This window comes from Diorhabda carinulata, chromosome 8 (genome assembly GCF_026250575.1).
Source record: "Diorhabda carinulata isolate Delta chromosome 8, icDioCari1.1, whole genome shotgun sequence".
In the NCBI taxonomy this organism is placed as follows: Eukaryota; Metazoa; Arthropoda; class Insecta; order Coleoptera; family Chrysomelidae; genus Diorhabda; species Diorhabda carinulata.
The window spans coordinates 17946957-17970564 of NC_079467.1; the positions used below are offsets into that span (position 1 = coordinate 17946957).

General features: G+C 30.8%; 1 protein-coding gene across 5 annotated transcripts in view; it reads left to right on the forward strand.

Moving 5' to 3' along the window:
• Nucleotides 1-21586, forward strand: part of LOC130897169 (syntaxin-binding protein 5) — a 273488-nt gene extending 251902 nt beyond the window's left edge. For all 5 annotated transcript variants that reach the window (XM_057805885.1, XM_057805887.1, XM_057805886.1 and 2 more), the window contains 3 exons: nucleotides 5135-5230; nucleotides 6848-6972; nucleotides 7027-21586. In XM_057805885.1, coding sequence (XP_057661868.1) covers nucleotides 5135-5230; nucleotides 6848-6972; nucleotides 7027-7280 — 475 coding nt within the window. In that variant the 3' untranslated portion in view covers nucleotides 7281-21586. The remainder of the gene's footprint in view (nucleotides 1-5134; nucleotides 5231-6847; nucleotides 6973-7026) is intronic.
• The last annotated feature ends 2022 nt before the right edge of the window (nucleotides 21587-23608 follow it).

Here is a 23608-nt window from a genome sequence, read left to right on the forward strand (position 1 = left end):
AACAAAGTCAACTGATGGATTCTCAACAGGACATTCCACCACCCCCTATCATTCCGACAGGCTCTCATCGTGTTTCGCGCGTAGTATCCTTATGGTGGGTCCACACGATACAGACTTTTGTTCGTACAGATATTTGTACAGACTATGAAGTCGGAGTAAAAAATTTTACCCAAAAATTTGGTTAGAATGTCTGTACAAACTTTTCATTACTTCAGACTTTCATTTTTTCAAAGCTTCAGTCTTCTAAACATTAAAATTTCTTAGCTACGATAAATACGCAGACTTACATGCAAACTCCGACTTTTGGATCACATCGACATTTGTCTGTACTGTCTAGTTTGCACAGACAAAATTCTATAGAATTTTATAGAAGTCTGTATCGTGTGGACCCACCATTATAGTATATTTTCTACTCGAGAATGGTTATCCCTGTTAGTTATACGCCTTTATCGTCATAAACCCTAATATAGATACACAGAGATAAATCAACAAAACTCCAATTTCGATGTAAAAAACAGTTTTTTCTATAACGGAAAGGAGTTTGACATTTTATCTCTTTTGACAAATCTTCGAAACAAATGACATGTATATGAGTTAGTATTGAAGTTTCACACACAGTATAATAATGAGGAAAACAGTTTCTTGGAAACTATTGTACTAGAAATGACGTTATTAACCAAAAAATAGTCAAAGCAATGGATTCACTCTCCCAACAAACTGAAAATATTGCGAGTTTGGTCAAGATCATCATCACAATGTATGACATTATAGTATTGGTATAACGAATATGGAAGTGGTTATTCTTTGACCATCCACTTTGTAGTCCTGATCTATTACCTCTTTTGAGAAATTGCTTGATGGACTTCACTACTAGTCGAACCTACGAGGATGGTCCCAGAAGTACCTGGCCCAACAAAGAAAACACAGATATTTTGAAAAAAGTTATATACATCTTTCAATATAATCTTCTTTTAGCTCCATACACTACACTACACTACACCATATAACTAACAAAATCAAATCTGGTACAAAAAATGATCCGAGCTAGCTGAATCTGGGGAATGGGGCGCTTTAATTCATTAATGTTGGCCATTGTAATAACGGATTTGAGCGCTGTTTGTGTCTTGATGAAATCACACTTTCTTTTTAGCCAAATGCGGTAGTTTTTGCTTGATTTCTTCTCTGAAATGTTGCAATAAATTCGCATAATACTTGCCGTTGATAGTTTTTCTTTTTTCAAGATAGTCTATAGACATTATCTCACGCGCATCCCAAAAAACCGACGCCTTGATCTTATCTGCAGATGGAACAGTCTTTGCCTTCCTTAAATCTGGTTCTTACTTTTCACTCCATTGTATTGATTGTTCTTTTGTTTCGGTTGTGAAGGGATGGACTCACGTTTCATCCCTGGTTACGGGACGGCGCATAAATTCGGGTTTATTTTTATAAAACATTGCCAAACACTTAATGGAAACACGATGCTGTTTTTGCTCCATTGTGAGCAATGTCTTCAGCTCATTTGGTCGACCACCGTGATTCTGGTTTTAGCAGGACGTACGGCCTCGTTTAAACTCTGCTACCAAATGTTTTACTGTTGATAACGGAAGAGCAATCTCACATAGAGTAGATCACCAATTCTTTTCCTGAAAACGTTTACTATCGATGGCTGCCAAACATATTCTAAACAACGTGGCGTCTTTAAAATTGAAACCACCGCCATTTCTTGGCCTGGCCAGATACTTCTGGGAACATCCTCGTATCTGCCGTTTTTTTCTAGAAGATATAGAAAAGTTTTTCTTCCGTTACAACAAATGTCTCAACCTTTATGGTAACACTCTAGGTGCGATTGCTCGTTTTTCATTCTTAAATTTTCTTGTAAGTTTTTTCCGTTCCCTTAATAATATTTCATGATGTTAAAAATTTTCTAACCATGAAATTAAAATTTATTTCACTTTTTCAATTTAAAGTCTACGATGATGGTAAATAATCAACTGACTAGATGTTTTTCGTTTCACACATGTTTGTTTAAGTTTATTTCCATACTTAAAACAAATAAGGAACAATTATCATTTCAAGAAAATGCAGTATAGTGATGAGTGTGCAAAGTAAACAGGTATAAATAATGATTTTTTAAAAAATAATCAAGCACAACTTCGGACACTCAATTTCGAATCCAGCTTGAGCACAGTTTTACTTGCACTGCATTTTGCATAGAAAGCATGAATCTCTACCAAACTTCTAATTCATAAATACTTCAAATGCTTTCCTATGATTGGATTATTTAAAAAGAAAATTTCTGGTGTTTCTTCTAATAAAAGACTGTTTCAGTACATCATTTTTTTTATAAAATTTCGATTAGTAATACATCATAACTATTAACTGAAATGCATTAAGTTTTTCTTTAGTTCACTATAACAAACATGCTCTGTTCAAATTTTGGCTTTACAGCCACTTTGCATCTACGCCTAGAAGATGTTTTGTTCAAAACTCTGCATCTCATTTTTATATCTCCTAGAGAAGAAGCTATTTTCTCTATGGTTTTTTCACATAATTTGGAGTTGTCGTTATCTGCCATGCTTATCGTCTAAAGTTCGAAAGTTCAGTTCAGTTTCTTGCTCTAATTTCTCACCATCTGTCTACCAGAGAGTTGCATTTTTATGAAAAATCTTCATTCATCCATTATTTGCGGTCATTGATTACCACTTCGAATGAGATGTCTTGGTTCTTTGTTTTAAAACTGCTTCTTAATTTTACCAGTTCTAGAATCCTTAAGTTTCTTGTCAGATTCACTGACTCCAATGTTTCTATCTGGTCTGTGTGTGCTGATAGAAGCCTCTTTTTTCACTATAAGATAAGACAAGTTTATCACTAAAGCTGTAGACTCTGATGCCAAAACTGATAAGCCTCTGAATGTTGTTTAATTTTTTCTGAACTGTTGTTTGTTTAGTTTTCGACCATCAAACAAGCGATTTGTATGTGATATGGGTTTGATGAACGTTCGGTATACCCAGTAAACTATCTTAGGCATAAGTCTCTAAGTTTTGCTCATGACTTTTAGATAAGTTTATTTAGCAGCAGTAGCTTTAGAGATTATCTTCTATGGATAATCGTTCCAAGAAAGATGATTTTACTTCATTGAAAAGTACTAGTTAAGTTCTATCAAAAGTAAAAAGGGCTAATGTTGTTCTACAGGGGTTGATTTAGAGTTACCACTATCTTTGATATTGTGTTTACATCTTTTGAATCCAATGATTTATTTCTCATTATTATTATTATTATTATTATTATTATCTTACCATCATGAAAAAAAAATCTCTATTCTCTCTGTTGAATATAGACATAAGAAAATTGATGTTTTTTGCACTAAATATTTAACATTTGTCTCAACATCAGATATTTTCAATATAAATTATTCAATGGGCTTCTATCAATTTATTTGAAACTAACAATTTGCATGACTCACTAACAATTTTTAATGAATGAGTAACTGATTTACATTGTTTTTAACATATTCCAATTTTTTTTTAATCTGGAATTTTAAATAAAAGTATTTGCATACTTTTATTCACAATAACATAAATCAACAACATTTGCAAAATATAATCAGTACCCATTTACAAACTAACATAATTAGGAATGCTATCAAAGACGAATAAATGACATTTAAAAAGTGTTATCACAAATGATTATTTTCTAGCTTTATCGTTCTCTGTGTTATAGGCATTGACTTGTAACCTTTCCATTATTCACTTTTTTTGTAAGTTACTATATTATAACAAACAAAAATCTAAATTAATCAGCAACTCATCAGTACCGAAAAATGGTAATTTCCATGGTGAAATATTACATCAAAATGATTTAGTCTTCTTCTGTTAATACGAAAATGTCTCAAGTATTGCCACCTTCATCCTAACACTAAAACTTCTAATTTCTTTTTGCGGTTTTTGTATTCTATTGCAGTCTGTAGCAAACGCTCAACGTCTGCATTTTTAATGTGGCCAAATTGAATTTAGTTTGCAATGATATGGTTGTGAAACTGTATTAATGAAAATATTTATTATAAATAAAAAAATGACTTGATTGAATCATTTTTGGAACATAATTTAATTTGGCATCGCATATCGTTAAATTTATTTTTGTAATTTGTACGTAAAAGATTACCAATAACTATTTTCAGTTTTTATTTATTGTTAATACCATATTAACCTATAGGCTACCATCTTGTACATTATTCATCTTATCCATTGGATTTTTAGCGTAAAGAGGTCTCCTTCTCTTTCGCTAGTTATATACTAGATACATGGTAACATCCATGGTGTGATATCTTCTCATTTAAAGAGAAGAAGAGGCAAATCTAGAAGGAAATCAATTTACCAAATAAGGGAGATAGTAAAGAAATAGATAGGAGAGAGAAAATGATGGAAAAATTATGTGTAAGACGGACCAAAATCCTCTAAGAAGATAGAAGGAGAATATAAGGAGTGGTTGCCTGTCATACTGTTTCTTCTTTCAATTTAAGTTTCATTTGAATCCTTTCAATCGTTTGGTTAACCATCTAGATTTCCTAATGACTATTTTATCAATAAAATGGATGGACGTGTTCTTTCCGTCTTAAGAGTATACGGAATACGTTTCTGATTTGAAGTGTCTGAATTTAAGAATCTCATCAAAAATTTATTTGCAAATGTTGTTGATTCAAAATTATTCTAGGTGACTTAAGCTCTAGTTATTTTTTCCAAAATAAGTTAAAGCGAAGCAGCTCTGAAAATTTAGCTTGATATAATTCATTATACATAAGGGAAAGAACTGAAGCTACATTGCAGATTTGCTGGATTCATATAAAATCAATATTAAACTTCAAATTTCAAATAATAAATTAAAATATTTATAGTTAGGAGCTAAATGGCTTTGAAGTCGATACACCTTTCTCTCCCACCTTCCGTTTTAAATTAACATCTTCATTACCATTCAATGTCAATATTGAAGCTATGTGGATTTGGAAAGAATTATTTTTATGATTGCTGAAGATATTTTGCCAATTAGACACTTTCAAGCTAGTATTTTACTGAACTGTTTCTTCTTCTTTACACGTAATACAATGAAATATCAAATACAAATACTACGAATTTTTTAGAATCACAAGAACCTTCAACTTCAGCAACAGAGGTCATGGTTTGTACTTGGCGTCACCTTCAGAATTACAGAAGTTCACCTTATGTGCGGAATTTTGGTAAGACATAATTTGTATTATCAAAAGTAATATAGTACGAGTATTCTTTAGAAAATAAGGAGCATCTTCGAATTAGGAAAGGATCTAACAGTGGTTCTGAAATTTCACTATTCTGCAAACAATTTCACGTTTCGTGATTCAGAGTTATACCGCCTACGATGTCAGCCACTATGTGACTCACACCCCTATATCCTTATGTTTGTTAGTTCTTCTATCTTGGATATAAGTGAAAATCACTATGTATAAGATTAGGACAATAGGCAGGATGAGAAAGAGTAGTAAAAAGTGAGCTCTAGAGGTTAAAACCTATTATACTCGAATAGTTAGAGTGGTGCCTGCCTTGTGGAGATGTCTGTAGATATTGATCTTAAACTTTTGTAGGTTGTAAGGTTCGGCAAAGACGTGCCTTGGTAGCTTGCACTTGTCCAAAGTTTCTCCAAAGAGTTCCGATAAATTGACGTGCTGAGAGTCTGCAGGCAAACTCGATGTTCATGAGCCACATCTATCTGTCGAGTAGGTCTTACAACTGTTAACTATAAGTCTTCTGTATTGAGTCGAGCATCCTAAGGCGATGATGATGTTTTATTTCTAGACAGGACCAAATCCTGATCTGAAGTGCAAGCCTATTTTGTAAAAACAGCAGCTTTGCTGTATTGAATTCAATCAGATTTCTTCTACCTGAATCCAGAACGGTTTCAAAATCGGTCTTGATGGTGGTGATCTGTTTCTGCCTACAGATTTTGGTGTTAACCGAGTTCATTGGGGTCGCTGATTTGAACTACTATCGTCGGCGAACATATAGAACGCATTTACAGTTAAGAGAGAAGGTGATAAGATGCTTGACTTCAAACCTCTTTGAGGTATGTCCATCGATACTGACCTGGATGGAGAAAGCTACTAAACCAGTCGATGAGTTAGGACAACAAACGATTTCAATTTATTCAGAAGCTTGGCAAGCCAAACCCTCTTAAAAGCCTTGAATATCTCCAGTACGATATAGAAACAAAATTTTCTCTGCGGGGTGATTTTGATGTTGGGATGGTTTGTTTTGATAAATATTTTAAAATTTTTGAGTGAAAAGGTTGGAAATATGTAGTTTATACATCTAAATTTCAACTAGAAATAGTAATATCTTGATGGTCTATAAAAAAAGGACTTCAGCATACTATTTTAGTAATTTTTGAATAAAATATGTTTTCAATTATTAATAAAAAAATAATCACTAGGTGTAAAATTTGGATAATAGTGCGCATGGTCATTTGGGTTTGGTTTTGTTGTAAGTAGTGGCCCTGATGTAAGAAAAAAAATTTCTTTGTGGGATTTGAATTGGGGTGATTGTGTGCGTATTCGCTTAAAATCAAATTGGTGTTAGAAAATATTAAAAAAAAGGAAAATAGAAAAATGGATAACGAAATAAAAGAATTTTAATTTGTATAAAGTAGATGTATGTGTTTGCCAGTATAGATAAACAAATGAACCAAGTTATAGGGAAACAGTAGAGAAAAATATTTAGCACCGACGAGGCGGACTCTTACTTCAATAATCTTTTATTAGTAATCAGTTCATATTCTAGTTTTTTCGAGTTAATTTACTATTTATTTTCCTTATTATTATTAGCTCAAACTTAACGGAAATGATTGGCGAATTATTCCTACCAACCGAAATGCCTGAACCTCCTAAAGAAGGCTTCTTCAAAGGATTATTCGGAGGTGGAGTTAGATCTTTAGACCGCGAAGAACTATGTGAGTCCACGTGAGTATTTTTTCAACTTACTATATTATTAATTGAATTTTCAGTTGGTGAATCGAGTGGTAAACCCAGTAAAGCTGTAGCGAAACACATTCCTGGTAACATGCCTGAACTGAGTCAGCGAGCGACTACTGCCATAAGCGACGTCAGTAGAGCTCACAAATTGATGATGGAAAGAGGAGATAAACTCAATCAATTAGAAGATCGAGCGGAAAAAATGAGAAACGAAGCTGAGAATTTCTCGTCATCGGCACACGAACTCATGCTCAAATATAAGGATAAAAAATGGTATCAGTTGTGAAGTGCTTATACTATAGATTTAATTTTCATAAGCGTGTTAATATTGGTAAAAATGAATGAATTGTACAGATTTTCGTACTAGGATTGTAGTATTTAATAGTTTATAGAAAAAAAGAGTAAGTGACAAATCAATATAAACATAATACGAGGATAATTAATTAATAATGTCTAAGGGAATTTATTTTGTTTAACTTTAAAGTATTCGTCGAAAATTATTGGAAAAGAAACTTCACATATTTTTTAAAATATAGTCCAGTCAACAACGGCGATTCATCCAAAGTTGTATATGCACGATTTGTGCTTCCCGCTGGTTAGGGGTGAAAACTCACCCATTCCATTCCATTTCAAATGAAGAAATAAACATTTTATAACATAAATAAATGGATAAAAGAAAGGTAGAAGTGTGAAAAATTGGGGAAATTGTACTTATAAGTTGTTTTTTTCATCAATATCGTTTTTTTTTCGAAAAATCGTATAGAAACAAACAATTCGGTGAAAAAACTAACCTAACTTTATGTGGAAGTGGGTCGAACCCATTCGATTAATTGATATTTTTAATAACTTTTCTTATTATTCCGGCCCATTTAAGATAAAAATGAAACTTAAGCTTAAAAACCAAAATTTCAACACTTTTTGACCAATGAAAAAATCCAAAAACCATAAATTACCCGACTTGCCTCTGAAAACTGTACTTAAAAATTGTTTTTTTTAATTAATATTGTATTTTTATTCGAAAAGTTTATACAAAAACAAACAGTTTGGAAAAAACCTAACCTAACTTTATTTGGAAGTGTGGTCGAACCTATTCGAAAAATTGATATTTTTAATAATTTTTTCACATTTTTCCTGCACATTCAAGATAAAAAGAAAGCTTAAGTTTAAAAACCAATATTTCAACACTTTTTTAACCAATAAAGAATCCAAAAAAAAACCATTAATTTTCCGATTTGTCTCTGAAAACAGTACTTAATTTTTTTTATTAATATTGTATTTTCATTCGAAAAGTTTATACAAAAACATACAATTCGAAAAAAAAACGAACCCAACCTAATTTGGAAGTGGGATCAATCCTATTTTTTGTCATAACAAATTTTTCAAGCTAGGTCAAGTTTTGTTCTTTCCGAAGAACAATATGACAAATTTTTGAGTAAAATGTTAGGAAAAAATAGGAAAATTATGATCTCTGAATTTTCTTATTATCCAAATTTCTCTGTTTTCAAACTTCCAAACTCACTTTTTACTTTAATGCACCGAAAATATTAACAAAATGGAAAAAATCTTGAAAATATCAATTTTTCGATTTTTTGTTACCAAAAAAATGGTAGTCACCAAACATTTACCAAATTGAAATAGTACATTTTATATTTTAGTATGCAAATTATAAATTTTTCAACAATTCAACCCTTATAAAATCCAACATTAAGGCTAATTTTAAATAAAAAATCATTTTTGATAGCTTAAAATATCAACAGAAGAGTTACCAACACAACGCACGTTTCGATAACCAAATTATCATCTTCATAGACTAAAGGTAAACTATAATTTACTACGCTCGTCAAACAGTGTAATTGTAAGTGTTGGTGTCGTAACCACTTACTATTTTCGACATTTTTCCACAGTTTCGACTTATTAAAATTCGAAATAATTTCGGATATGATGCGTAGATTTTCCATATTTTTGATATATTGGACATATCAACTCCGGTTTATAATATCTAGAGGTTTCTACGCCGCTCTGATGAGACGCATTAACATAGAAACTTGTCAGCAATTACGATCTTTATTTTAAACGATATTTTAGAAGCTAGTTTTTCGAATATTGATAAAAAAGAGTTTTTAAGAATTGAAAAAAAAAATTAAGAAAATAATATATACTTTTGAAATTGTGATTTAAAAATTTTTTTGCATATATCTTTGGAACATACACTTATTTGTTGATGAAAAATATTCATTTTCATGGAAAATCTGTTGGCTCAAATTGATTTTTCCTTTGAAACATAGTTACTTTATTTTCATTATAAATCAGTCAATTTTTTGCAAAAGACGTTTATCATAGTTCATTTTGAACATTTTTCAAAGCTGTATAAGAATGCTCCTGAATATTTTCTACAAAAAATGGAAAGTTTTACTATCATTTCACCTTGAAATGTCTCGAATTTTTAACTGTGAATTGAATTTTTTATTTAACGAGGCAATTTCTGGTCAAAATATCAGCAGTTTTGATAGGGAATAGCTAAAAAATATCTTATGGGCTTATTTTGCATTTCCGAGAGAAAGTGGCACTCACCCCCAGGCTAAAATACACATGGACATAATATAACTTTTGAACCTTGAGACAATTACTACTTCGAGCCTGAAAGCTAAATTCCTCTGTTGAATGGACTATAAGTAATTTCGTTGTTTGTTCTATTTTTGTACATATTTCATACAAAAAAAATTTCTCATTTTTAATTGTAATATTATTGACTTGTCACCTACTTTCATTAGACCAATAGGCAGAAATTTATTTAACTCTGCTTCGTTTCCTATTAAATGAATCGACTTTATTTTGTCTATAAAAAATTGTTTAAACGTCCACAAAATCTAATCACAAACACTCAGTAAACATAATAAAGTTTAAAAAATAAACACAAGTCCAAAAACCAAACTACAGATACAGGATTGGAATATAATGGGGTAATGATATATTTCAACCCCAAAGTCTATTATTAAAATCAGTAGGAACCTATAAAAACCACATTTTTTCGGAATATCATCTCTCTAATAAAAAATATATCAAATTCCAATCATTATCCTGAATTTTTCAATAAATGAAGTTTGCAAGGACAATTTAGTGCCCTCGATATTTCAATGTTATTTTTTTTTAAATTTTTGCTCATATAAAAAATAAAATAAAATAAATAAAAAATAGGTTGATTTATGCGGCAGTTATGAGGAATATAATTAAATAAATTTGATTTTATATGCAAATATTGGGAAAATCTTTCTAAAACAGTATTAAATTCAAAAAGACGGCCGCGAATAATAAATTCATATATAATTTTTAATAGCTGTTTATTTCATTTCAGTTTGCTGAAATCAGAAAGAATTGCAGTTCAATAAGCAATATCAATAAAATATTCAAAATTTTTTTCACATATTCTATAACGCTACAACTATAAAAATTTTTTCAGTTATTTTGAGATTTATTGATGAAAAATTAATTTTAACTTATTATCGTTATAAATTATAAATTATAAAAAGATAGGCTTCCAAAATTCACTCGTCGAGAAAAAAGAAAAAGGTCAACACTGCTTTCATTCCGGACGTTAGCGACACAACAAACTTGCAGATCATATTTTGTATATTTAAACCTTTCCCTTGTATGACACTTACGGATGTCAAATGTCAAACGTCAATGAACACGTTGGTACTACTGGTAACATGGATCGTCTTCTACTTCTTCATGCGTCTCTTGGGATTTTTGGAACAGTTCTACCATTCGGATATGTATGTTTTTTAACATACGCTTCTCTTAATACTATTTGCCAATGACATCTGAGGTTTTTTTCCATTATAAATTATAAAAAGATGTCAATGATAAAGAAAATTATCAACACTGCTTTCAGTTGGATATTTATCTGTTTAATCCAGCCTTTGTTAGTGCTCTGAAAATAGCACAAAAAACTTTTGCTGATCATATTTTGCATGTTTGAACTATCCACATCTGACCAACATCTTGCGGTTGGTCAGATGTCAAACGTTAACAAACGCATTAGTACTATTTGTAATGTAGATCGTCTTCTACTGTCTCGCGCTTTTCTTTGGATCAGTTGTCTCATTCGAATATGTATGTTTTTTGACATACACTTGTTTTTTTACCAGATTTCACAAAAAAATGGACTCATAAAGTGAGTCACTCATTTTCATACTACCATCAATATAGTTTCTTTGGAAAAATGACTATAAATCAAAAATCAAACGTGCTACTGACTGAAATTAAATTGAAAATAAATCGTTTTTTACTCGCCAAATGTAGAAGAAGGGATTAAACTCCGCAGTTTCCTGAGTTATGATTTAATTTCTGAACTTTAATAGACATATATTGTGTACTCTCAAATATGTTACCTTTTTTGTAAGTGGTTACAGAAATTACAATGCTTCACTTTAATTCATACTGATATGACATTTGAGTTGTTATTTCGTTATGAGATTTGGGCGGGAAATTTGAATTAAGAAATGTTATAATAACCAAAAACTAGAGGTCACTTTTTAAGTTAGACTAAACAGAATTTTCTTAACCTCGTAATTTTTTACATTGTAAACATGTGTATAAAAAATTGAGGTTATGGTTGTGAAAATTGCAAAATAATCTAGAATTTCTGAAGGAATATATATTCTTAGATCAAAATATTCAAAAAAAGTTATAAACAAAATAAAGTATGTTCATTTGATATCTGTTTATTTGCCCGTTGGTCTATTCCTGAACTTCTTAAACTTAATGCAAATTGTGATATTCTATTCTGTCTGTAAGGACAGATTGCGATGACTTTTAAACTACCTTAAATGATTTATTACTGTCTTAAAAAAATTGTTTGGGTAAGGTAACCTCGAAAATTTTTACTATCGCTACCAAATATGTCTATAATCATGAATAATCCACAGGTTAGAATAATAAATTAGCAAGATTAATAGATTTTCATATGATATTTCGTGAAATTTGATTAAAAACTTGCCCATTAAAGTTACTAGTACCAAATCCTGCCATTGGACATTTATATTGTCCTCTTCAAGCAGAGGGTGTTGAATATCTTGGATTTAACTAATGAATTCTTACAAACTTGCAGCAAAACTTTCTTTTTAGAGCCATTTTAAAATTGTGTTGAAGATTGGTACAGTGCTGCTGTAGCATAGGTATCCCATAGGTTTCAAAACTCTACAGCACATATCTTAAGATATGGATTGGTATTGAAACGAAATATCGATTCAACATACAATGTTGTCTGAAAGATATTAACGAAAAAAAAATTATTCGGAATTTATACAACACTGAAAAAAGTTTTGTACATAAACACTGATATATAATGTGAAATACTATGAAATGTCTAGTTTTCGTTATGGAAATATAAAAAATTCACAGTATTAAAAAGATGACATGACTTAGAGAGGAGTCAGTTTTGGGCAAGCGGTGATTAGTTGTCTTAGCTCGACAAAATGCCAGCGTATTCTTTCAACCTTGTTGTGCAATGTTCAACAAAGCACCAAGTCACAGAGTTACGCTAAACTCCATACAGTCTCGACGTAGATCCATGAGGCGTTTGGGTTTTCCATAGATTAAAAACGACATTCAAAGGACACCGGTTTGATAATGGATTATTATTAATATTCCGAAGAAAAATTCGTGAACTAAATTCTAGGACTATATCAGGAAGTGGAAAAACTGCTTGGAACGTGTTATTGAATCAAATGAAGGGTTCACATTTAGAGAATAACTCAAACTTCGTATGTACATGACTATGATGACCTATTGAAAAGGGATAATGCCTATCAGTTGATAAGAATATTAATCCCTAATAAAAAGCAGAATTGATTAAGTTTAATGAATCATTAAATTGATCTAATTAATATTTCAAATTCCTAACCTAAATGTACAATCATCTGTATAGAACCTGTGTATATCATAGTCCTTTATGCAATTTTTGGTAGCCTATAAAAAATTTTCTTCTAATACCATTTTGTGCTGAAAATTTTTCGTTTATAATCTTGAATTTGGAAAAAATACCAGTTACCAGTGTGGTTTCTCATTTACATGATTTGACTTGGAAGTATTGACGAAAGTTTTGTTTTTTCAGTCATAATAAAAACACTGTTTACTACTCTAACTCTATTACATTGGTCTTGGTTATGAACTAGTTTGGCTTGAAGAACCAGGTAATGTAATTATGGATGTTGATCTAGTGCTAGAAATTTCCAATCATTTTGAATCTTTTTTATGAAAAGAGCGATCTTTCCCCGCCTACTTATTCTTCTTTCTAACTCTAGCTCTAAGTAGTAGTTTTGCATATTTCCTATTTTTACACAATCTCTTTCTTTCATATTCGTTAATAACTTTTTTCGTTATTCTTAATAAACTAAATCAATTTTCTCCATTTTATAATATTGAATTAAAAAAAATTGATTATTTCCATTCTGAATTAACTCTTCACTACCCTACGCTAACACCCTATTACATTGGTCCTTCGAGCCGGAAAAGAACCAGCTCGAAGGACCAGACAATGTAATGGGAAATGTTGATGTAGTTGTGTAGTGAATAGTATATTCAATGATTCCACAAATTCCTAATAGTTTTAAAATAGGCTTTTATGGAAAAATGAAGTAAAAAAATAATTTGGAAAGGAAAATCTTGCTCTTCTTAATTTCAAGCTCATTTTTATTAACAAAACTTTTTGATATTTCAGTAATCGAATTTTTTCTCCGTTTTTAGCTATCGAGTATTTTCTCTTTTTGTACAATCTTCTTTTCAAATTTCATATTTCCCAGAGATTTTTTTTATTATTCTTAACAAACTGAGTTATTTTTTCCCATTTTATAATCTAGAATTTACGAAAAAATGTTGTTTCCATCATTCTGAATAAACTGTTCACTAACACTATTACATTGGTCCTTCGAACCGGAAAAGAACCAGCGAGCTACAGCTTAATGGACCAGATAATGTAATTGGAAGTGTTAATGTAGTTGTATATTAAATAATATATTTAATGATTCGAAGAATTCCGATTAGTTTTGAAACAGTTTTTATGTAAAATTTGATGACAAGAAATCATTTTCATCAAGAAAACTTCACTCTTTTTTATTCTACTATGATATTCTAGTATAAGAATTGTTTCTCAGTTTTCATCCATCAGGTATTTTCTCTTCTTGGACAACCTTTTAAGTTTCATATTTGTTAATAGATTTTTCGTTATTTTTAACAAACTTAGTCATTTTACCCAATTATATAATCTTAAATTGAAAAAAATCTTTTCATAATACTGAATAAACTGTTCAGTACCCTATATTAACACACTATTAAATTGGTCCTTCGAGCCGTGTTATGAATCAGCTACTTCCGGCTCGAAGAACCAAATAATGTAATTGTTGATTTCCAATAATTTGTATTTATGTGAACTTTGAAGTGAAGAAATTATTTGGAAAGCGAGATCTTACCCTTCTTAACTTCCAGTATTTCCTCTTCTTGCACAATCTGGTACAAACAAAAATTGTTATTTAGATAATTCTCAATAAACTGCTCACTTCCCTACACTAACACACTATTACATTGGTCCTTTGAGCCGGGACAAAACCAGCGAACTACGGCTCGGAAGACCAGACAATGTAATTGGAAGTGTAAAGGTAGTAGGTAATGAATAATGTATTCAATGATTTCAGGAATTCCGTTTAGTTTAGGAACATTTTATGTGTAAAATTTGTAGTAAAAAAATCATTTGGAATGGGAGATCTTGCCTCTTATTAATTCCAAGCTCATGTTTCTCAACATCAATTTAATAACTGTCTTTTGTTCTTTTTCTCTCCCACTCTGGTATTCTGGTCTTCAATTATAATTGTTTCCACGTTTTCTGTCATGGAATTTTTCCTTTTGCACCATCTTTTTTCAAGTTTCATATTGATTGATAGTTTTTCAATTATTCTTAATAAACTAAGTTATTTTTTATATTTTTTAATTTTGAATTAAAAAAAAATGTTTCGAATAAATATTTCACTACCCTACACTAACACACAATAACGTTGGTTCTCCGAGCCGGAAAAAACCAGCTACTTACGGCTCGAAGGACCAGACAATGTAATTTTAACTGTTGTAGGATTCCAAAATAGTTTTATGGAAAATATAATTTGGAGAGGCAGATCTTATTCTCTGTCCTTCTTTTGCCCCAATTTTTCAACAAATTTTTTTCTTCAAATTCCTTTTTTGCTAATGGTGTTGGAAATATGCCGTTGAAATTTCTTGTAATTTTTGATTTTTATGTCCCACTATTTTCGATTTGTGAAGTTAATGTATACAGGGCGAAATGATAACACTTAATTTATCTATAACCTTCAGCAATCGTTATTAAAGACCACGGGCCTTATATAATTTGTATAACTCTATTAAGGGTATCATTTTATTGAGTAAAAATACGCATAAAAGGAACAAATGTGGAAATTTGGTTTAAAATATGCAATTGATCAACAACAAGATACCCATTTCAATGATTTTCCATATCATAAGGGTAATTTTCCTTTACTATAACGATATAGTTCGAGAAACTGAGTTAACTGGTAATTTAATTGTTATTTCGCATGTATATAATCCGCTGTAATTGTAGAAAAAGAAGTAGTGAATGTAAATATGTACTAAATTTGTTCTTTTTATCTGATGAAAAAAAAACATGTTATAAGTATTTGGAAGACAATAAGGTATGTTTAAAAAGCTATTTTTTCAACGGTACAGCTTCTCTAAACTTTTTTTTGTTATTTTAATTATTATAGATTATTTTACAGGAAAAAACCAGTTTTTTTCTTGCTACATAATTATTTATATCGACAAAGTAAAATGCATATCAGTAAGACTATCACATGAAGTTGTTAATTTCAGATTTTTATCCATACTGTTGATACAATTTATAGTTTATATTATATATTTCAACAATAAAAGAGGTATAAACAAAGAAAGCTGGTTTTACAATTATTAAATCGTATTTTTTGGAAAACTGATATTTATTTAGGCAACAAAACATACACTTGCCACTGAACAAAAATTTAAAAATCGAAAGTGTACATGGAAATTACATTCTAAATATTGGCAAACATGTGGCATTAGTAATGCTTTCAAACAAAAACTATATATGTGTAACAGGAATCATCAGTCGAAAATTTGGGGAAATAACATTCAGAACGTTGGCAGCTATGTGGCAGTAGTTATGGTAAATCTAACCAATCAATATGGAATCATTACTTGTGTATCTGGGGAAATCATATCTTAAACGTTGACAGTCGTGTGATATCAGTAGTGACAATTGCAGCTGTTGAACGAAAACTAAGTAAAAGAAAGTGTAATTAGAATCATTATAACATTCTGAATTTTGACAGAATTAAATACTGAAAGTGTTATTGGGATTATTACTCGTATATCTGGTGAAATTACCTTCGAAACGTTGACAGCCTTGTGATATCAGTAGTGACAATTGCGAACATTAAACTAAAACTGGGTATTGTAAGGGTAATTGGAATCATTACTTGTAAATCTGGGGAAACTTTCGTCATTCTTGGGAGCATTTGCAGCGTTGTCACATTATTCATGGAATATGGAAATTAATAGAAAAAGCTGAAGCAAATTTTTGACATTAACGTATGAAATTTCACAATATATTTAAAGAAAACTACAAAAGTATATAATTTTCTTCTAATGTAGAGACGAGTTTTTACTATTTGTGTTTTTTTATCAAATTTATGAACAGCTTTCACGAAATAAGAATTACTACACTAAAAATCTACTCAGTTACTATATTTTTTGATAAATAAATATGAAAAAATGGAAACACGAAAAAAATAAAATAGGTTTCGATATTTTCGAAAACCAAAACTAGCATTGAAGGAATCAGTATCCCGTGAAACGTTAACATACTAAGAAAATAGTTTATTTATAGACAAATATACAAAAATGTATTTTATAATCTTGATTTATCATAAAATATGAAAATTGAATGTGTAAAATAATTTATCTATTGGGCCATTCGAAAAATTGAATGAAGAGATGCAAACTATCCAACATAAAAAGTAACTAAAACAATAAGGACCCCCAGTGACTCGAACATAACCTATAAATTCCAAATATTTTAACATTTATCGAGTAATCCTTGTCAGTTGTTACCCGTTAAATAAAATCCAAAGTGTCATTCTAAATGTTGGTAACAATGTGACATTGTTTTTCAGTGTTGCATGATTTATAGTTTTCAAAATTAGGTAATTAAGTCAGTAGATCTTATTTTGGTGTTTCTCGACAACGATGTAATACATCCATCATATCTTCGGAGTCGGTTGTGATAATGCAACTCAATAAAGTATGAATATCCAACGTTTAATTTGAATATTTGTTCGTCTATTAGGAAAAATTATATTCTCAACGCTTGGCAACTATGTGGCATCCTTCTTCAGTGTTACTATTAGGCCTGATTTTGAAGAATATCTGTCATATATTTGCATCGATAGTGATAATGCCTTTGAAATAGGGTCTAAATATTTAACGTTTAATTTTATTGAGTGAAATTATATTCTGAACGTTGGTAATCATGTTTATTTTCAGTTTTGCAAGATTTAATTGCTTTAATGCAATTACGCCAAATCTTATTTTTGTGATTCAAACATTTTCAAATTTTGGTGGAATTGGATGTAATATAATTAAGTTAAAATACAAAACGTGGAAGCGATGCTAAACTTTCGTTATATTATATAATTGCAAACTCATCTAAATAATGTTTACTATCAGTTTTAGATAAAATTATCAAAAAATTAGTTCTTAGAAAGATATTGAGACACAATGAAAATCAGTTCATTCCACAAGAGGATATTCTTGATTTTATATTTTATTTAAAACTTTCAGCTTTATCAATTTCTTGATAATATATGTTGTCTAAATGAATATCTGTTTATCCAGGACACAATTATACGTTTTTATTGGAACAATTGGCTTCACCATTCTTTCCATATTTGCAAATGATAAATGCCGAGAAGGCCTAACGCTTTCTAATTGTTTAATGTCTTCCTATTTCCGCATTTATAATATATATTGCCAAATGTACCTATAACCGATTGAAAATCAAATAAATATGTGAATATATGTTAGTATCCTATAGATACCAAGCCGTAGGTAGATAAAAAAGAAGAATTCGGTTAGTGACAGAAATAAATTTTATTTTCCTATGCATGAATGAGCTGACACAAAATAGCGTACAGCAAAGACATTATCCTACATTTTTTTGTCTTATTATAAAAATTGTGTCTCTCATTCAGATCTCTATAAGTTAAAAAATATATTTTTATATAGGGTGTACCAAAAAATCAAATCTTGAGCTCGGAAGCTAGCTCAAAAACTGTCACATATATAATTTTTTATCTAAGAGTTTATTGTGTATTCATTTAAGATTGAAACTGGGAATTTTTTGTGTTCTTTTTTCGTATTAAAAAACTTATTGAAATCATCTTACAACAACGGTTTTACCCGACATACGAATTACTTTTCAGCTTATTTCATACTGTTAAAAAACATCAGTTATTCTAAATTATAACAACCTGTTTTACCTACTCTAATCTGTGGTAGTAAACTGTATATTATTGAAGTAAGCCTTACCATTGCAACAATAGATAGCGCAATGTATATCTCTAACAGTTAATGACAGTTGGACTTGTGCCTAACCTTTAAAACATACAGTTATCAATATTTTCTGTTGTGTTAAATTTATTTTCTTCATATTCAATGGAGTTTTACTATCAAATGAAAGCTTTTTATTTAAAAACTCTATGTTGAATTAATTTTACATGCTTCTCTCTAATTCTACTCTACACATTTACCTTATTTTCCTTCGCCTTTCAGTCCACCTGGTTTCCACTCTATGAGTAACTTAGTTTCATATCCGCTTTTCTCTCCACGTTTTCAGACTAGACTAGTTGTTAATCTTTGATTATTATATATTTGGTTTCCATGACATTTCTGAACTGAAAACTTCGGTGGACGAAATCTAGAGAACGATCAACTCCAAGATGGGAGTAGAAGATTGGCATCAAAGAGAAATGTAAAGGACAAGAATAACGAATAATTTTAGGGGAATATAGTGTAGAAGAAGGTGTTTCTGATCCTCTCATTTGTGATCGTTTTCATTCTGATTCTTCCCAGTGCTTCTCACCAGAAATCAATTTTTTCAACTCCCATACTCATTTCTACTTTCTCTATATTCTTCACAGTAGTATTGTAGATTCTGTTTTCAATTGTCCCCATGTTTTTATCGCCTTTCTCGTCATCACTTCTGTCTTCGACTGTTTCATCCAATGATATAATTTGTTTGGTAGATTCATTTCCAGATGTTTCTAGTACTTTTTCACCACTTTCCACTATTTAATGATTTAATTTATTTTTGTGTAAACATGGTTTTATCCAGATTAACTTCTAAGTCTCACTTTTCATATCGTTATAAAAGTTTTTGGGTCATATACTCAATATCTTCATCATTTTATGGTATCCCCACTATGTATATCTGGTTTGTAAAGCTCAGGATGTAATATCTCTCTACATCTCCTCCCGCAATGATTATCCTTCTGTAAATTCTGTTTTTAATTGTCTCTATTTCCAAGTATTCTCTTATTGCCTTTCTTCTCATCATTTCAATCTTCAACTGCTTCATCCAACGATATCCTTTGTTTAATAGTTTCAGTACCAGATTTTTCTAGCACTCTTTGATTCCTATCTACTATTCAGAAGAATAACTTTTGGTGTGTGTGGTTTTATCCAGATTGAATTCCAGGTCCCACTTTTCATCATTATAGAAGCTTTCGGGTCATATAATCTTGCGATATCACTACTACTCCGCAAAGCTCAGGATGTAACTATTGTTTTTGAAAAGCGATAAACCCTTTAGTTTTCCTCCCTTAATAATTATTCGATGAGTAGTTTTAACAAAACAATGTTCAACTTCTCTATTTTTGAAGCACCCATCGTTTATCGTCTTTTCTTAATTTTTTTCTTCTATTTTGATGATTATCCCTCAATAAAACAGCTAATTCTTAGTGTTTAGGTAACTTAATTTCCAATCCGCGGGTTGTTATTTACTAGAAATATTTGGAACAATTTAATCCAGTGTCTGAACGTGTCACATCTGTATTTGATATATATCTCCAGGTTTAGAATATTTTCGTTCTTCAGAAAACGTATCTCCAACTTTTTTTCTACTATTTTCATTACTGTTTATATTTTCTTATTTTTCTTCATATGGTTTTTATTATTTTCCAACTTTCAGTATCCGTTGTTGCTTGTATAAATATGAATGCAGTTTTTTCCCAAACTTCATATTAGAATTGGTGTTCTGTTTTTTGCAACCATATCCCTAATACCTTCCACGATGGTCTCATTTCTCCAACAGGGTTTCAGTGTTCTCATTTTTATATACAATTCCCAGCTGTCATAGTTAATCCTGAAGCCTTTCTACCCTTTCAGGTGAAAAGCATGCTGAAGATCAGTCATAACGTGGCTTCCCTTTTCCATAGCAGTTTTCTTTCTTTCCTAACTTGTCTTTTGTTTTATTTCCTGCCATCTTATTCTTTGATTTTTCCCTACCATCTTAATTTTTTCTGTCCAGCTCCTTCTAGGTCTTCCTTTCTTTTTTTGTTAGTTTGTGCTTCATATATCTTCCGTATTAATCGTTTTCTTCCATTTTCATAACATGGTCAAACCATCTTAATTGTTTTTCTTCGATTTTGTTTTTAATTGGTTTTAAATTAAAATTTCATCTTATAATTAGTAAGTAGTTATTCCTTATTTCGTCGTTTCTCGATTTATTCTTTATTTTTCTTAGCAATCTCATTTATGTACTGTATATTTTTCTGTGTAAGTGTCTATGTCCCTGATCCGTATGTCAATATGGGTGTGGTTATTTTTTTTATATTTCTGTTTTTATATGTTTTGGTTGATCCCTTTTAAAGCTTTTGACCAGGTCTATATTTGATTCTTCTAATTTTATGTGTCTTCTTTCGGTTTGCTTTCATCGACTTAGTTTTGTGTTGGTCTATTTTCATATTGATTATCACTGTCATTGTATATTTTTAAGTTGTATGAATTCTTATACTTATTGAGTTCTTCTGAGTTTTTTCAAAAACAGGGTTCCCTCTAATTTTTTAGCAAATTTGAGATTGAAAAACAATTCATATCAATTTACCAAGTATAAGGGTGGTTATAGAAAAAGTCTATATTTTACTCGTCCAAAATATTTTTTAAAACATACTATCATTAGTTACAATGCTTTTTATTGTGATTATATAAGTGGTTGGTACACCCAATAATATTCAATATATTGAAAACGCTGTTGTTTTTGATTTTACAGAATTTAGAAGTGGGAACAATTGTTATATAACATTAAAAATATATTATTGTATAAATAAACATTTTGCTTCGTTCAAATAAAAAAGTCCTATGTTTTGTGATAATTTCTAAATATTTAGTTCCCATTTCAATTTAACTTGTTAAGCTATATTAGTAAATAAAGAAAGTATATTACTGTTCTATTAATAAACGAGAATTTGTTTATAATATTGTTGGTTTTATTCATCCCCGAACTTTTCCTATTTCAGTCCAACACAGTTGGTTATTTGTCCTTTCAATTTAGGACACTTTCAACCTAAATCATTTACTTTTTGAATCTTTTACATCAATCACTTCCTTATACTTACTGTGAGCAGTTAAGGTGCTCTTTTAACTAGAGCCTTAGAGGCGATATTAAATCTGCCTAGTCTTCATCTTATAGTGAGGCATTTAGCAACACTTACAAGCTAGTCTAGACAGAAAAATAAAGTCAGGAAATTTGACAGGCTACCTATGATTTCTAGAATTAATGAAACTAGAAAGCAGTGACATCTCTCTGTCATATAGATAGTTCGAAGTTAGCGCAAGGAGCTGGATCGGGAATTTGTGGAACAAAATAAAAACTAGGACTAGGACTAGGAAAATAATCACAAGTATATTCACATTCTCTCTGACAGCCAAGCGACCTCGATGGTTCTAAAAGCTATTGAGTTCACGTCCAAGCTAACATGAAAGCGCAAACTCAAAAGCACCAGCTACCACGCCACTAGGGTATTCTAGGCAATAAGGAAGCAGACAACTTTGACAAAAAAAGGCAATGACTCCATACTTAGGACCAGATCCCTTCTGTGGCCACATGAACTGCCACTCCAAGCCTAAGACCTTTCAAAAGATTCATAATAATTTCTATTTAATCAAGGCTTAAGTATCTCGAAGGAGTAGTATTAACACCTTGGGGGTACAAATCCAAAAGTCTCCTTCTGGAAAAGTCCATGTGTTTTGAAAGCAGCAGAATGAGATGTAGAATATTATAGAAAATATCTTCTAGGTATAGGCGCAGAGTGTATAAATTCAGACTGCTAGTTAATTGTAAAAAAAGAGATATGAGATGAAATATATAGCATATGACGAGAAAGAGCTCAGTGATTGAGAAAATTAACAACAGTTGAGCAATTATCTCAGCTCAGTTTTTTGAAAACTGAACGTATTAGGTAGGGAACCATTTATGTATTCGTCACCCTTAAAACTATCAATTTGCATAAGTCTCACTTGTGCATGATGCTTTTCATAATTAGCATTCTACAAGTATGAATATTCTCGATCTTATCATTCAAATGACCAACGATATGGAATGATACAGCCGTAAGTGTTCTATTTGAATAATATAGTTTCATAGAGCTATTTTTACGTCAAGATACCATACGTAACGTACCAGGAACTTGCACGCACACCAGTAGATAACTCCATTTAAACCCTCACCTAGGCCCCGAAGAAGAAAAGAATCCTCTATCTAAGTCAAATCTTACTTTATACTTTTACCTAATAAAACAAATTCAAACTCTACTCTGTATTTCTATCGACTATCAAAGAGCACTTCTTTAAAACAGGACACAAGTTTCTGTTAAACTCTTTTAGTGCTTCTTTATGACAAAAAAATGGAAGGAATGCAAAATTTTTTAAATTAGAAAGGAAGAGGTGGAATGTTTCATAACGACAAACATATTTTTACAATAGAAAAGAGAAGCTGGACATCGTCTGGAGACCTTCTCCATATGCAAAACAACCAAAAACAGTATGTCAGTGAACACCACCTGGTAAAATTGGCATTTTTATATGTACCAGGTGGGCAACTAATTTAAGCTCTTTTCTTAATATTATTGCCGCTAGATGGCGTTATCTGAATAATAAACCATGTAATACATGAAATTAGTCGCTAACGGGTGGATGGGACAGCAGTTTCAATCAAGTTAGATCTGGAGATCTGGCCACTTCTACGTACTATTCACCTATTAGGGTATGTTTGATCTAAAAAATGTCAAACTAATATGGAATAATTTGCCGGGCAACTATCATGTTGTGAGAATATGTCACGACGAATGGCTAATGATATGTCTTCTAAAAGAATCGGCAATGTTAATTTAGTTTACGACATAGCATTTAATATTATGAATAGTTAATCATTCCCTATGCTTGAGTAATAAGGTCTGTTCCAAGTACTTTGAAAATATATGTTGAAAATCAATCTAGAAG